The sequence below is a fragment of the Cnephaeus nilssonii genome, assembly GCF_951640355.1.
Source record: "Cnephaeus nilssonii genome assembly, chromosome: 9".
In the NCBI taxonomy this organism is placed as follows: domain Eukaryota; kingdom Metazoa; phylum Chordata; class Mammalia; order Chiroptera; family Vespertilionidae; genus Cnephaeus; species Cnephaeus nilssonii.
In genome coordinates, this window is record NC_137080.1 from 86,089,719 (window position 1) to 86,103,717 (window position 13,999).

General features: G+C 43.7%; 1 protein-coding gene across 4 annotated transcripts in view; it reads left to right on the forward strand.

The window, feature by feature from the left end:
* Positions 1-13,031, forward strand: part of USP49 (ubiquitin specific peptidase 49) — a 103,935-nt gene extending 90,904 nt beyond the window's left edge. For 2 of the 4 annotated variants that reach the window (XM_079780584.1, XM_079780583.1), the window contains exons 4-8: positions 662-2,027; positions 3,725-3,929; positions 7,848-7,956; positions 8,507-8,712; positions 10,999-13,031. In XM_079780584.1, coding sequence (XP_079636710.1) covers positions 690-2,027; positions 3,725-3,929; positions 7,848-7,956; positions 8,507-8,712; positions 10,999-11,240 — 2,100 coding nt within the window. In that variant the 5' untranslated portion in view covers positions 662-689 and the 3' untranslated portion in view covers positions 11,241-13,031. Of the gene's footprint in view, positions 1-661; positions 2,028-3,724; positions 3,930-7,847; positions 7,957-8,506; positions 8,713-9,689 lie in introns of all 4 variants that reach the window. The other 2 variants (XM_079780585.1, XM_079780586.1) reach the window with 2 other exon arrangements.
* Positions 13,032-13,999: the final 968 nt, after the last annotated feature.

Sequence of the window (13,999 nt, forward strand, 5' to 3'; positions counted from 1 at the left end):
TGTACATATAAGTACCCTAGGGAATTCTGATGCTCATAGGTGGTTTAGGAACTTACATTGATTGGTTGCCTCCTGCATGCCCCGACCAGGGCCCCAGCCGGGGAGGAGCCTGCAACCAAAGTTGGGAATCCAACCGGGGACCCTTTGGTCCGCGGGCCGGTGCTCTATCCACCCACTGAGACCAAACGGCCAGAGCTGTCCCTTTCTTCATACAACCAGAATCATGATTAGTATCCCTCCAGGACATCATTTTAGAAATGGTTTAGAATACAAGTTTCTTTCCCTTGTTGACCAGTTGGGTGCAATGTGAAGTAAGGTAATGACTTTCCTAAGGAACACAAAATCAGCCTCACATAAAAATTAGTTGATACCCAAGAATTAAAACAGGCTTAGAAAATTTAAAGTTTCAAATGGGTGCTAGGCCCTTCCCCCCATATTTTATAATTCTTCGTTTTCAGGGGACTTAACTGTCTTTCTGTAATTCTCATTCCATACTAAATTTGCTTTACTTTTTTAAAAACTTACTTCCAAAGGAACCAATTTTGAATCGAAAACTAATAAGCATTGAGTTGAAAATGTCAGTTGCAAGCCTTTTTCTAGGAAAATATTTTGCTGAAAGCTTTTGTTTCTCTCTCTCTTTTGGGGGGCCCTGTTGTGCCAGGTTGAAAGAGTGGAGCCTTCTGTAAGACATGGATAGATGCAAACATGTAGGGCGGTTGCGGCTGGCCCAGGACCACTCCATCCTGAACCCTCAGAAGTGGTGCTGTAGGGAGTGCACCACCACTGAGTCCGTGTGGGCTTGTCTCAAGTGCTCGCACGTGGCCTGCGGTCGCTACATTGAGGACCATGCCCTTAAACACTTTGAAGAGACTGGACACCCACTAGCCATGGAGGTCCGGGATCTCTATGTGTTCTGTTACCTGTGCAAGGACTACGTGCTCAATGATAACCCAGAGGGGGACCTGAAGCTGCTGAGAAGCGCTCTCCTGGCGGTCAGGGGCCAGAAGCAGGACCTGCTGGGGAGGCGAGGTCGGACTCTGCGGTCCATGGCCTCGGGCGAGGACATGTCCCCGCCGCCACGCACTCCTCAGGGACAGCCGCAGATGCTCACGGCTCTCTGGTACCGGCGCCAGCGCCTGCTGGCTAAGACGCTGCGGCTCTGGTTTGAGAAGAGCTCCCGCGGCCAGGCAAGATTGGAGGAGCAGCGGCGGGAGGAGGCCCTGGAGCGCAAGAAGGAGGCAGCGAGGCAGCGGAGGCTGGAGGTCAAGCGGCGGCTGCTGGAGGAGCTGGCCAGCGCCCCTCCTCGCAAGAGCGCACGCCTGCTGCTGCACGCACCCCGCGCCTCTGCCCAGCGCCCAGCCGCCCGGAGGCGCACACCCACCGGGGGCCGCCTCCCACGCCGGACACCAGCGGTGGCTCCGGGCGTCACTGGCCTGCGCAACCTGGGCAACACGTGCTACATGAACTCCATCCTGCAGGTGCTCAGCCACCTCCAAAAGTTCCGAGAGTGTTTCCTGAACCTCGACCCTTCCAAAACGGAACAACTCTTTAACAGAGCCACCAACAGGAAGGACCCACTCTTGGGCAGACTGGCCAGCAGCTCAGCCACTGAGCTGTCGCCCAGGAGCCACAGGGCTGAGTCTTGCGAGCAGGATGATCTCTTCTGGAATGGCAGTGCCTCCATCACCAAGAGCCTAGAACTCATCCAGAACAAGGAGCCCGGCTCAAAGCACATCTCCCTCTGCCATGAACTGCACACTCTTTTCCGAGTCATGTGGTCCGGGAAGTGGGCCCTGGTGTCACCCTTCGCCATGCTTCACTCCGTATGGAGTCTGATCCCTGCCTTCCGAGGCTACGACCAGCAGGACGCTCAGGAGTTTCTCTGTGAGCTGTTGCACAAAGTGCAGCAGGAACTCGAGTCGGAGGGCACAACGCGCCGGATCCTCATCCCCTTCTCCCAGAGGAAGCTCACCAAACAGGTCTTAAAGGTGGTGAACACCATATTCCACGGGCAGCTACTCAGTCAGGTAGGTGTGTGTCCATCCTAACCCCAACTCTACCCATCACATTGGAGGGGAGCTTGTATGTTAGCACTTGGGCTTCCCATTAGTGCCTCCTGCAGGTTGTTGGGTTAATGGGGTAACCAACAATGGCTATAATTATTCCTAATGGAGGGTGGCCATCTTACCTTTCATTGTACTATACACTGTGATGGCCTTGTTGGTGAACTTCCCTCCTGTCTCTTTCTGGGCAGATTTTCAGTGTAACTTGCTATATCGCTTCATTTTCAATGAATGTCTTTACCCTTTAATGATGATATGGATAACGTAATATTCTCTTTATAATTAAGTACCCATGGTTGGCATGACATCTTTAATCAGTTTTAGGAAACTGAACAGTTTGCCTGTAACCCTGGTTCTATGATATTTTGAAAGAGTATGTATTCTTACTAACTTGACATTCTTTACACACATGGAAGGGGAGTAGCTAGGAGGATGCCAGAGGCCTAGACCAGCCTCCCTCCTGTTCCTCATTACCTTTCAATTACTGGGTCTTTAGCCAGGTACAGACAGAGGCAGTGACTCATAGATAAGGCTTTGTGAGGATATGCACAAAGAGAATTTTTATTGTGAGAATATGCAGAAAGAGAATTTTTAAAGTTAAAAAGGTGGGCAACTGAAGAGATTCAAGTAAAACCTCTATACTATGCTACTGAGGTATGTGTCTTGGCATTTAGGGTTTTAAAAGAATGATGTGTACGCTGGGAAGAGAAAGTTTATTTAATCTTTTAACATTTGAAAGGGGAGTTCTTACGGGCATTTACTTTATCCCTTGAGGGTCAAAGAATCAGGACAAAGGTACATCTGGGGAGGTTATAAAGATGCATCTGAGGAGGTCTAATCACAAAGTACTTTGAGGCTCTGTGGTCACAGGGATCAGTGTAGGGGTGCTACAAGAACCAGGGGCAAAGAGAGAGGCAAGTTAGGATTGCATGGAAGGAGCGAAGTCTGGAAGAGGAAGGAGTGTGAGGATAAGAAAAGCAGACAGGAATCCGCAAATTCTCCATCTCAGACTGATTCCCCGATAACTTGCAGTTTGTACCACAGCATTGAGTCTGGCAGAGCCTGCTTTGGGTGAGAAGAAAGGTGTAGGTAATAACCTCTGTGCCGGATGGCTTTCCAGTTCCAGCTAGCATCACATAGTTAGAAATATATACAGAAGTAACATGCTCTAACTCTCTTAAAGTTATATTTATTATTTAATATTACAAATAAAATATTTTTAAAGACTGTATACAGGCATCCTTGGGTTATGTAGGACTCGACGTACGTCGTTTCGTGGTTACATTGCCATCTCCTATTTATTTATTTTAAAAAAAAAAAGTTCCGTCATTTCGATGTATGTACATATGTGCTTTATGTTTATTATTATTTATTTACCACAAGTAAAGGCCAGGAATTGTTATCTTTTAAGTTTTTTTTTTACTGTTTCACTTCATTGCTGCTGTGTATGCTCCACGTGAGTGACGTAGGTGCTTATGTAGGTGGGTTCTGACTTACAGCGAAAATTGCATTACATCGCGCTGTAGGAACGGGTCTCCGACATAACCCGAGGGCCTACTGTACTTAGTTTTGATCAAGTTATGTGTCTTGTATAAAGCAAGCAAAAACGTATGTGGGAAGAATGGAGTTATATAACCTGTAAGTCATTTTTTTCATTCTAGGTCACATGTATATCATGCAGTTACAAATCCAACACCATTGAGCCCTTTTGGGATCTGTCCCTGGAATTCCCTGAACGCTATCACTGCATAGAAAAGGGCTTTGTCCCTTTGAATCAGACAGAGTGCCTGCTCACTGAGATGCTGGCCAAGTTCACAGAGACAGAGGCCCTGGAAGGGAGAGTCTACGCTTGTGACCAGTGTAACAGTGAGTGCCGGGGTTGGAGGGGAGAGTGGGGGTGTGCGACTGCAATATCAGTTTAAGGTGCTTTTTTTGCCCCTTTTAGTCAAAAGTAACACTGATAATATTGAGTGGTTCTAAAGCATGTTTTAAAGATTTTTTTTCTTCCCATTTTACTGAAAATAGGCATATGGACATTATATATTAAAAAACAAAACCGTTCTGGCTGATATGGCTCAATTGGTTGGGCATCATCCTGTGCACCAAAAGGTTGCCAGTTCGATTTCCAGTCAGGGCACATGCCTGGGTTGCAGGCTTGATCCCCGGTAGGGTGTGTGCAGAAGGCAGCTGATTGATGTATCACTCTCATATCGATGTTTCTCTCTCTCTCGCCCCCCCCTCCCTTCTCTCTCTAAAAATCAATAAAAATAATTTTAAACAAATCTAGGAGTGGTACCTCCTTTGACTTCTGCTGATTGACATTAGCTGTTATTTTGGGAGGCATTTGAACATATGGATCCTGAAATGGGGACTCTAAGAATGTGAATATTTCATAGTACTGCAGAGGTCCTCATGAAATCCATGATTACTCAATCTGACAGGTCTTATTTAAGTTCAGGTGGCATAGCCTGTTGGAGGGCTGTGGCATCAGAAAAGTGTACCTTTGTATTGAATTTGTAGATTTAAAGTGTTAGGAGTGATGCTGCAGGTCTGCACAGTAAGATCAAGAAAGCAAATCGTAAGGTGCATTGCTCTCTGGAAGTACATTCTACACTTGTTTCTTTACATGCTTGAAAGGTTGGCATTTTGGAGGCCATCATAAAGGAAGTATTTATCATGGCATTAATTTAAAATGTTCAATGTTTTTTTTAATCCTCGCCCGAGGATATGTTTTATTTATTGATAGATAGATAGATAGATAGATAGATAGAGGGGAGGGAGGGAGGGAAGGAGGGAGGGAGAGAGGAAGAGAGAGAGAGAGAGAACCATCAATGTGAGAAACATTGATTGCCTCCTGTACGCTCCCGACCAAGGATCAAACCTGCAACTATTTTGATGTATGGGACCATGCTCCAACCAGCGGAGCCACCCAGTCAGGGCTTGTGGCTTTAATTTAAAAGTGGAACTCACCTCGCCGGTTTGGCTTGGTGGATAGAGCATTGGCCTGCGGACCAAAGGGTCCCAGGTTTGATTCCAGTCAAGGGCATGTACCTTGATTGCAGGCTCCTCTCCAGCCCGGGCCCTGTTCAGGGCTTGTGCACAAGGCAACCAATTGATGGGTTTCTCTCACATCGATGTTTCTCTCTGTCTTTCCCTCTTTCTTTGACTCTCCCTAAAAATCAATGGAAAAATATCCTCGGGTGAGGATTAACAACAACAACAAAAAAAGTGGAACCTTTTCCATGTGGTTACGTGGGCATCTTATGCAGGGCCCCTTCTGTCTTAACACACTAAAGCTCAATACTCTGTTAACTCAGCATGTACAGAGGAAATGCAGAGCAGATGTTTAGAAGCTCAAGTTTGGGTTTTTTGGCATATAAGGATTTGGAAACTAAAATTAATGGATTGTGCAGAGATGTAGAAATCAACTTGCAGCCATATAATACAAGTTTTGTGAACAAAAACCTTAATATATTATTTGCATATTTTAAAATAGTAAATTGTGGGAAACCTGTTCTCTATGAAGAATTAGGACAAAAATCAAAAGTAATACTTGATGTTATTTTGCTATTTTAAAATAAAAATTGAAATGCTGTACTTGGTTAACTGTAGACTCACCTGACCTGTTCCCCATTATATATAAAGGCAGTGACTTAAATTATCTTATTAGAGCAGTATCCGTTTTGTTTTTTAATAGTGATTCATAAGCCTTTTACTTGTAAGGAACAGCAAAAGGATGTTAACAGCTTTAATTTCATCATTTCGGACATGATAGCTAAGGCAAGAAATACTTTTATTTATTTTTGCAAGGAAGGGTTGTTTTTCTGGTTTCCAGATGTTCCAGTTTACCAGGATTTCTCTAGGCAAGTTCAAATAATAGCAGGGAAGGAAAGCTATGGTAAAGGGATGAAATGAATTGATCTTTTGCTTGTGAATTTTCAAAACTATCAGCTTTCTACCTCTCTGTGTGGCCAGCTTAATCAAATGGAGACAGAACTGATCAATCTCAATTGAATCAGTAATTTCTTTTTCTTTGTGAATTTCATTTTAGGGAAACAAAGCCAGATTCTATATGGTCTTCATCTTAGCTCACACACTCCCTCTGCTGGCAGTGGCAGTCACTGCCAGCGTTCCCAGGCAGAGCTGCAATAATTTTTAAAATCTGCTGGTGAATGGGAATGTAAAATAAGGCCAGGCCCTGCTCTGAATTCTCTTTCTGTTCATGCCCCCACATATCATGACCGCCAACCCTACTAAGTGCGATGGCACACTCATTCTGCAGCAGCCTATTAGAGAAGCAACAGAAAGCTCCATGATATACTGTCACAGAAAGCTCCATGATACGTCATCTGCTTGTGATTTGCTTCCTTTCACGAGTGGTCTAGAGAGGACTTGGAATCAGATCCCAAGTTCTTCAGACACTGAGACCATGATATCAACAGCTCAGAGACAATCAGCAAGCAGCACACGTGGACCACTTATTTTACATTCCCATCCATTCACCGATTAATTAATAGCAGAGCAGTCATCGGTAAATGGTTATAGAGAAGGCTTCCAAAGGACATTAAGAGAACTTTATTCCCATTGTTTATTTGCTAAAAAATGCATATCCTAAAATTAACTAAAAAATGCATATCCTAAAATTCAGTGGCTTTAGAAACAAAATTGAAATCTGAACACTGATTCTGCTTTGGACTGGGTGAATTTGTCCAGCATGTCCAGCAGTGTGCTTTTATCCAAGAAACATGTTTCAGAAACTAAATACAGCATAGAAATTAAAACCAGAAAAGGTTATTTTCTAAATAATTTGCATACACCTTAAGCATAATCATGCTGGAGGGGGAAAATCTGTTTAAATACTTTGTCTTTTAGTAATACTGTATCCTTTTACCTTTTTTCTAAGCCTGAAATACATGCAGCATTCCCCGTTTTACAGGAGAGCAAACTGAGATTCAGAATTTGAATAACTTGCCCAACAGCATACAACTAGCTGTGAACAGGAAAGAGAATTAGGCCTTTGTGATGAAAACAAAAAGCCTTTAAGTTTATATTATGGTACATCATAATTTAAGTTATAAGCACATATTTACTAGTAAAGGCATAGAACCCTAACATGTGCCTCTGTGCATATTATTGCAGTCATCTTGTATTATATTCCATTAATAAACCCATGACATCAGGAGTGTACCATCCTAAACCCATACCAATTTTGGAAATTGCTGATGGCAAACATTTGAAAGTAGAAGTAATCAGGATTAGGTTTAGTTGCTGGTAAGTCAGCTCAAATAACAATAACTTAAAACAATAAGTAATTTTTTTTCTTGTTATATAATAAAGTCCAAAGGACCTTCAGGGGCTTGCATGGTTATTGGGGACCCACGCTCCTTCCATCTTTCAGCTTTACTACCTTAGTTCAGAGCTTCATCCTCAAAATTACCTCATAGTCCAAGGGCAATTACAACAGTTGTAAACAGTGGGAAGGACAAAGGATGCACCTTACAACTCAGTCAGCCTTCTTTAAGCTGCCATCCCAAGAGTGCCACACAGTCATTCCTTTTATCTGGGCTAGAACTCCCATGGGCACAGCATGCAGACATGTGGGGCTGAGAAATTTAAATGTCCTACAGAATCCTACAGAGGGCCATAGAGCTGCCCCAAATAAAACTGAGGTTCAAATACTAAGAAATAAGAAGAATGCATATTGAGTGGCAAGAAATTGTCTGCCACAGCCAGGAGAGAATGAAATTCCTCACAGTCTGTCTTATACCTTCCCAAACGATTTAGGCAAACGACGAAAATCCAATCCAAAACCCCTTGTTCTGAGTGAAGCTAGAAAGCAGTTAATGATCTACAGACTACCTCAGGTCCTCCGGCTGCACCTTAAAAGATTCAGGTGAGCTTGCTCTCGGGCATCCCACGTGGCTGTGAACTGTAGGAACAGCTGCTTCAAAGACAAATGGTGAGGGCAAATGTCTTTGCTGTTGGGAGGGGACGGAGGTTCCTTGGGGACCTTGTGCTTTCCGTGGAGATTAAATGAGTCATGCCAGTGAGACAAGATGTTGGGGCCCAGCAGGACTGCGTTGCTGCTCTCATGGCCCTTTTTAATTGGCTAGCCCGCACCAGGTGTCTGTGCTTGAAGGTTTTCTAGCCTCGCTTTGGCTTATATAGAGTCATCTTCAGAATAAAGTATGAGAGAATCTGTGGAAAGGGCAGGCAGTAAACTACAAAAGATTATTGCCTGAATTGCTAATTAGGGAACTGTAGTTTCAGAGTGCCTCGTGGAACAGTCACCAGAAGTATGTGTGGACATTAATTACTACCGTTCTATTAATGTGAAAACCAAAGCTGAAGGTTCAGTTTTCTCAGTTCCCAGTTCTACCTTCCTCTATCTATGATCACTTATGCCACCTTTTACTGATAAGAAGTTTATATCTATGTTCTAGGTGGTCTGGCCGTAATCATCGCGAGAAGATTGGGGTCCATGTCGTCTTTGACCAGGTATTAACCATGGAACCTTACTGCTGCAGGGACATGCTCTCCTCTCTTGACAAAGAGACCTTTGCCTATGATCTCTCCGCAGTGGTCATGCATCACGGGAAAGGGTTTGGCTCAGGACACTACACAGCCTATTGCTACAACACAGAGGGAGGTGCGTGCGCTTTACTCTGTAGGGTGGGGGACACGGAAAAGGGTGGTTTGTCCACATTTCATTGCTTTCCTTTTCATCTCTAGTGGGATATTACTTACATTTAAATCCAGTTGGAAGAATTATGGAAGTTTAATTAAAAATTTTGATAAATCACTAAATAACATCATGAGGTTATTCTGAAAATTAACAAGAACTGACACATGTAAAAGTGCTTATTAGCACGGTGCCTAGCACATTATGCTCAATGTTAGAGGTTATCATTATTATTAATACTTCCGCTGCAGACCTGTTTCCTTTTTGGTTATGCAGAAATTATATGACCCATCTAGCCTCATGGAGGTATTGCATGAATCTCACTAGCCTCGGCTTATAATGAAGTTGAGGACATTTTGAGTATTCACTATATCTTTACTACATCCCTTACATGGGAGGTGTGGGGATCGAGGGCCCCTCCCAAGAAGTCCCGAGAGCAGAGCCTCCCATCTACTGCGCTGGGGCAGGTGCGCTGCGAGGTCTTTTCAGCAGTGTGCTGATCTTGAACCCTCAGCCCTTGGGGCAGCCAGAGTGAGCCTATGAACAAAAAACTTTTTATTCCTTCTAAATGTTCCTTTATCACTCCTCTCTATTTACATACCCCCTTTCATCCTCCTCCTTTTCCCGTCTTCGCCCTCAGTCTCCTGGCTGTCTTTGTGGAAGGCCCTAATGGGGAATGAAAAAGTCTGAATAAAATAAGGATAAAAATTCCAGTCGGGTGATATTGTAAGCAGTACTGTGGTGAGGTTTGGTGGGGTTAAAGCTAGTGGTTACAGGGAAGTCTCTTGGTTTCATTTACTTGTCTCCCCTGCACTCCACACCACCACCACCACCAGTAGTCAAGGGTTAGCTCTATTCACACTTTCTTCATCTCCTGGTTTTGCCTGCTGATTAGAAATATAAGTTGGGTAGTCATTTACGCTTTCTTTCCTTTGGTTTCCTAGGTTTTTGGGTCCACTGCAATGACTCAAAGCTGAATGTATGCAATGTCGAGGAAGTGTGCAAAACTCAAGCCTACATCCTTTTTTACACTCAAAGAACAGTTCAGGGCAATGCAAAACTCTCTGAAACCCATCTCCAAGCTCAGGTGCAGCCCAGCAACAATGAGGGCAGACCACGGACCTTCCCCTGAATGGGAGGCACATCACAGACTGGCTTGCTTTTAAACTATTGGTGTCTGTACATCTTTCCTGATAGGAAATGAGGTTTACTGCAGGAACAGGTTACTGGGTTTGCCTTACTGGGTCTAGAGCAGAGGTACCAGGTGACTCATATGCTATCATAAAATATGTAGTCACTTTGTTTTGAATTGATTTGGAAAGTCCCTCCTTTGATAAAACAAATCAAAAGTAGAAACTTGTATGAAGCTTCATCAGTTACTTCTGAATATAGAGTGATCTGGGTAGAGCAAAGAGGGAGTAAGCTGATCATATCCAGCCAGGAGAGCAGCCATGTTTTTCCATTATGTGATTCCCCTGCTAATCAGGGCCTCCTTGCAGCACCAGAAGAATCCTCCTGATGTAAGCAGCCCAGGACAAAGCACATGGTGGGGGGGCGGGGGCACTGGGCTAGCAGCTTTCCTGATGGGATTGGTTCTGAGGCAGCAAGTGAAGTCTAAGGAATTGTTCCTACAAAGGAAGTAATCTTCAGGGGTTGAAAACTTGCGGACTTACTTAGGGGGGAGGAGAGGATAGTTAAAGAGTGGAATGAGATGCATGGAGCAAATTTCCCCATGCAAAATGGGAGGTTTTTCACGTGTCATACCTTCCCTGGGGCTTCTGAGACTGGCATGAACATTCCTTCATTCTAAAGGAGAGGTTCATATAGGGAAGCAGTAAACTGGCTCGTGACATGTTCTTCATAGCCTAAGGACACTTCTGGCTACTCAGTTCGGTAGTGAATCCCTGGTTCAGGTCAAGGTCTAGGGTTTAGTTTAAATTGGTCTTTATTTAGGTCAGTGGTCTGAGGCTTTCTCAGAACTCAGTTGAGGGTGGGTGGGAATAGCCAGTGGCCCAGGGCTTATCTGAATGCCTGTCACCTGATCTCACTTGGTGCAGCATGTAGCTTTTCTTAGCTCACAGCTTCTTTCTTGCTCCTGGAGGGTTAGAACATTATTGTTCACCACAAGTTTTGGGAGTTTTTGCTTTCCAAGGGCTTAGGGAATCTGTCCCCCATATGTCTGAACAGTTTACCGCTGGTGGCTCTGGCTTGTTTCCTCCCCAATCTGATCATCCCTACTGTTTCTTTACCCAGCCACAGAGTCCACCAGAGAAAGCAAGAGTGCCCTGTCCTCTACTCCAGTGCTAGCAAATAGACCTTTCCACGCAGGGTCAGTTTCTAAAGGAATGAAGTGGCCCAGATGGAGACCTTCCTCCTCATCAGGCACCACTGAACTTCCCTTCTTAATCCTTCTCTTAAGACTCGCCAGTACAAGTGAATGCAAACCGAAACTCTTGTTCTGGGGTTGCTGTAGGCTGCCTCAGCTTGTCATATGAATGCTCATCTTTTGACTGAGTATGTCATATAAACTTTTCAATTCAGGTAGAAGTAGAGTTGTCACTTGAAGGGGGTAGTTATGGAAGGGAGTTTGGGAAGGGATGGGGAGTTGAGAAAAAGAGAGGGTAACAAATAAGGGTCGTAGCTTTAGTGCTATCGATGAGCCACATTCTGGAGCAGATCTGGAGCACTTGTTTTTTACCTCTTTTGAGATTAACTCTCCCCTAGGACCTGCCAGACAGCACTGAAACATGGAGGAAATTCAGAAAGAAAATGGCTCACCCTGCTAAGAAAGGGAGAGTTCCTGTATTTTAAATTACACTTGCTTTTTCCAACACTGTGAGGTTTCTGTAATATTTAGCTTTTATTTGGAAGCGATAGCGTATGGCATTTTTTATGCTGTTTGGTTTATATTGTCTGCTACAGGCTTCTTTGTATAAGCTTGGCCTGGGCTCACCTTCTCCTGGACACTGTTTTAAAGTGTCACAGCTGCATACGCTGCCAGAGGCTCTGATGTGAAGCTATACTCTCCAGATCCACATTTTAAGTCAAAATGATTGGTGATGACTTTTTGTGGCAACAGAAAAGCCCATTAACTAAAAACAATCAGGAGAGTAAAAAGAAAAGGAAAATATAAATTGTGCCTCATCTTTCATTGAATGCTATATTTATTATTCTAGAAAAAGATAACTTACAAATGGAGAAGAATAGAGCATCTACTTCATCCCTCAGGCTGTCCAGGGGGAAATATTTGAGAAAAAAAAAAAAAGAACATTTAATGGAAAATTAAAATATCTTCAAATTTAATTTTTAGAAATAGTTTTATACCAAATATTATAAGGCATATTAAGCAGATTAAAACTGTAAAATAAGGGCTTACCTTAGCTGAACACCCTTGTATCAAATTAACAAAATTGTTCAAAATGAGTTGGAATATACACCCATATCAGAATCCTCACTGAGCTGCACATTCATGGAGGTGCCCCTGCAGTCACAGACTCCTCAGGTACCCAGAGGCAGCAACACTAGACGCTGTTGAGAAGTTAGTATTTATGAAGATTTTTATTAAAGTTCCCTGCTACAGAAATCAACGGCTGTTGTGAGGGAATTGTCCCTTTGCCTTTAATTTATTTACATATTGGAAGTAGATGAATTTCTTAGTTGCATCTTACTTTACATTGAAACATTCTAAAAGAGAAGAAAATAAGAACCAGGTAGAAGTTGACTAAATGCTGCCAAATCAAACCCAACATTTCTTAACTGAACCGTCCGGACCTGCTTCTCCCAGATAAGTAGTTAGCATCCTGCTCCAAGAGCCCTGAGCAGTAGGCTGGTGTGTTTACTTTCTGTTGTAGCCAGCCAAGATGAATGCACCCTGGCCCTCAGAAAGGGTTTTTACCTCAGTCTAGCTTGACCTTCATACTTGTGGTTGCCTCGGAGATGAGCATTCATACTAGCGTGAAAAAGATTAGGAATGCCCTCAACAGCTAGAAACTGAAGCTCTTATTAAATGGTGGGCAGAGCTCTTGCCAGCTTTGATCCAGCCCCTCTCAGACTGAGGGGGGCAGTGCCACACCATAAACAATTTCCAGATGTCTCTTTAAATGTTATGAATAAAATTGGAAACTGTAGAAGTGTTAATGTGTCCTATGGACTCAATAGCAGAGTTTATTTTTGTTTTTAATGACAAGGCTTCTAGTAAGTGAGCGTCTGAGTTCCCTTCTCTGGCTTCCAGTTCTGTCCTATTGCAAGAACTAATGGGGTGGGTGGCTGGCAGTGGGGCATAGCCCTAGAGGCCCCAGCATAAGCCTGAGAGAGGTCGACAGTAGTGCAGAAGGAAAACTTGGTCGGGTGTGGAGGGTGGGATGTGGGTGGGCAGGCAGGGAAGGAGAAATGGAGTTTGTTTTCTTACTGATAAAGCTTTGTGAACTAATTTTATATAATTCATAAAATTTGGTGCCTTGTACCCAATTATGGTTTGCATGGGATTGAAAAGATTAAGGGAAAGGAATCCTTCTTGTCAAGTGGCATATTGGTCTGTAGAGTGTAAAGGACATTTGGTATCAGACTTTTTAAAAGTGTTTCATGTCTCATGTGTGAAAGCAAATTGTTCTTACCAGCAAGATCTGAAATTTTACTGTAATGTCCAAAATAATTGTGATTATTCATGAAATGTCTGCTTTTCAAGGCAGACTATGTATCCCATTCTTTTTCACCACCCCTTTTATGTTCAAAACATTAACTCAAGCCTGTTCAATCAGGCCGGGAGGGCCCCCCTTCTTAACCATATACTGTTCCCCATCCCGGTTATATCTTAGGAGCGGAAGGCTGCTTTCCCAGCTGGTTGGGAGAGCACAAATGTTCAGAAAAAGCTTTTGTTTTTCAATGCTGGGCAACTTATGGTAGGAGTCAAACAAAAATGGGTCCCTTGAAATACTACCTTCATTAATTCTAAATTCCTTTTGCAGAAAATTTCAGAAAGCAGTGTAGAACACAGTCCCCTGTATGTGAACCTTTGATTTAGATTGTAAGGCAAGCCAGTGCACTGTGTAATTTGCTAGAGAGAAGGCTCCAAGAACCTGCCACAGCCCCCTTTCCCAGCAGGTGCCGACTGGGATGGTGCTGAGTGGCTGTGGAAGGTGAGACCCCGTCTGCTCACCTTCGAGCTCTTTGCACAAGTCCTTTCCTCTGCCCCTAAGGTTTCCACTGAGCTCATGAGACTTCACCAAAGGATGTTTAAAAAGCTCACCACTCAAAG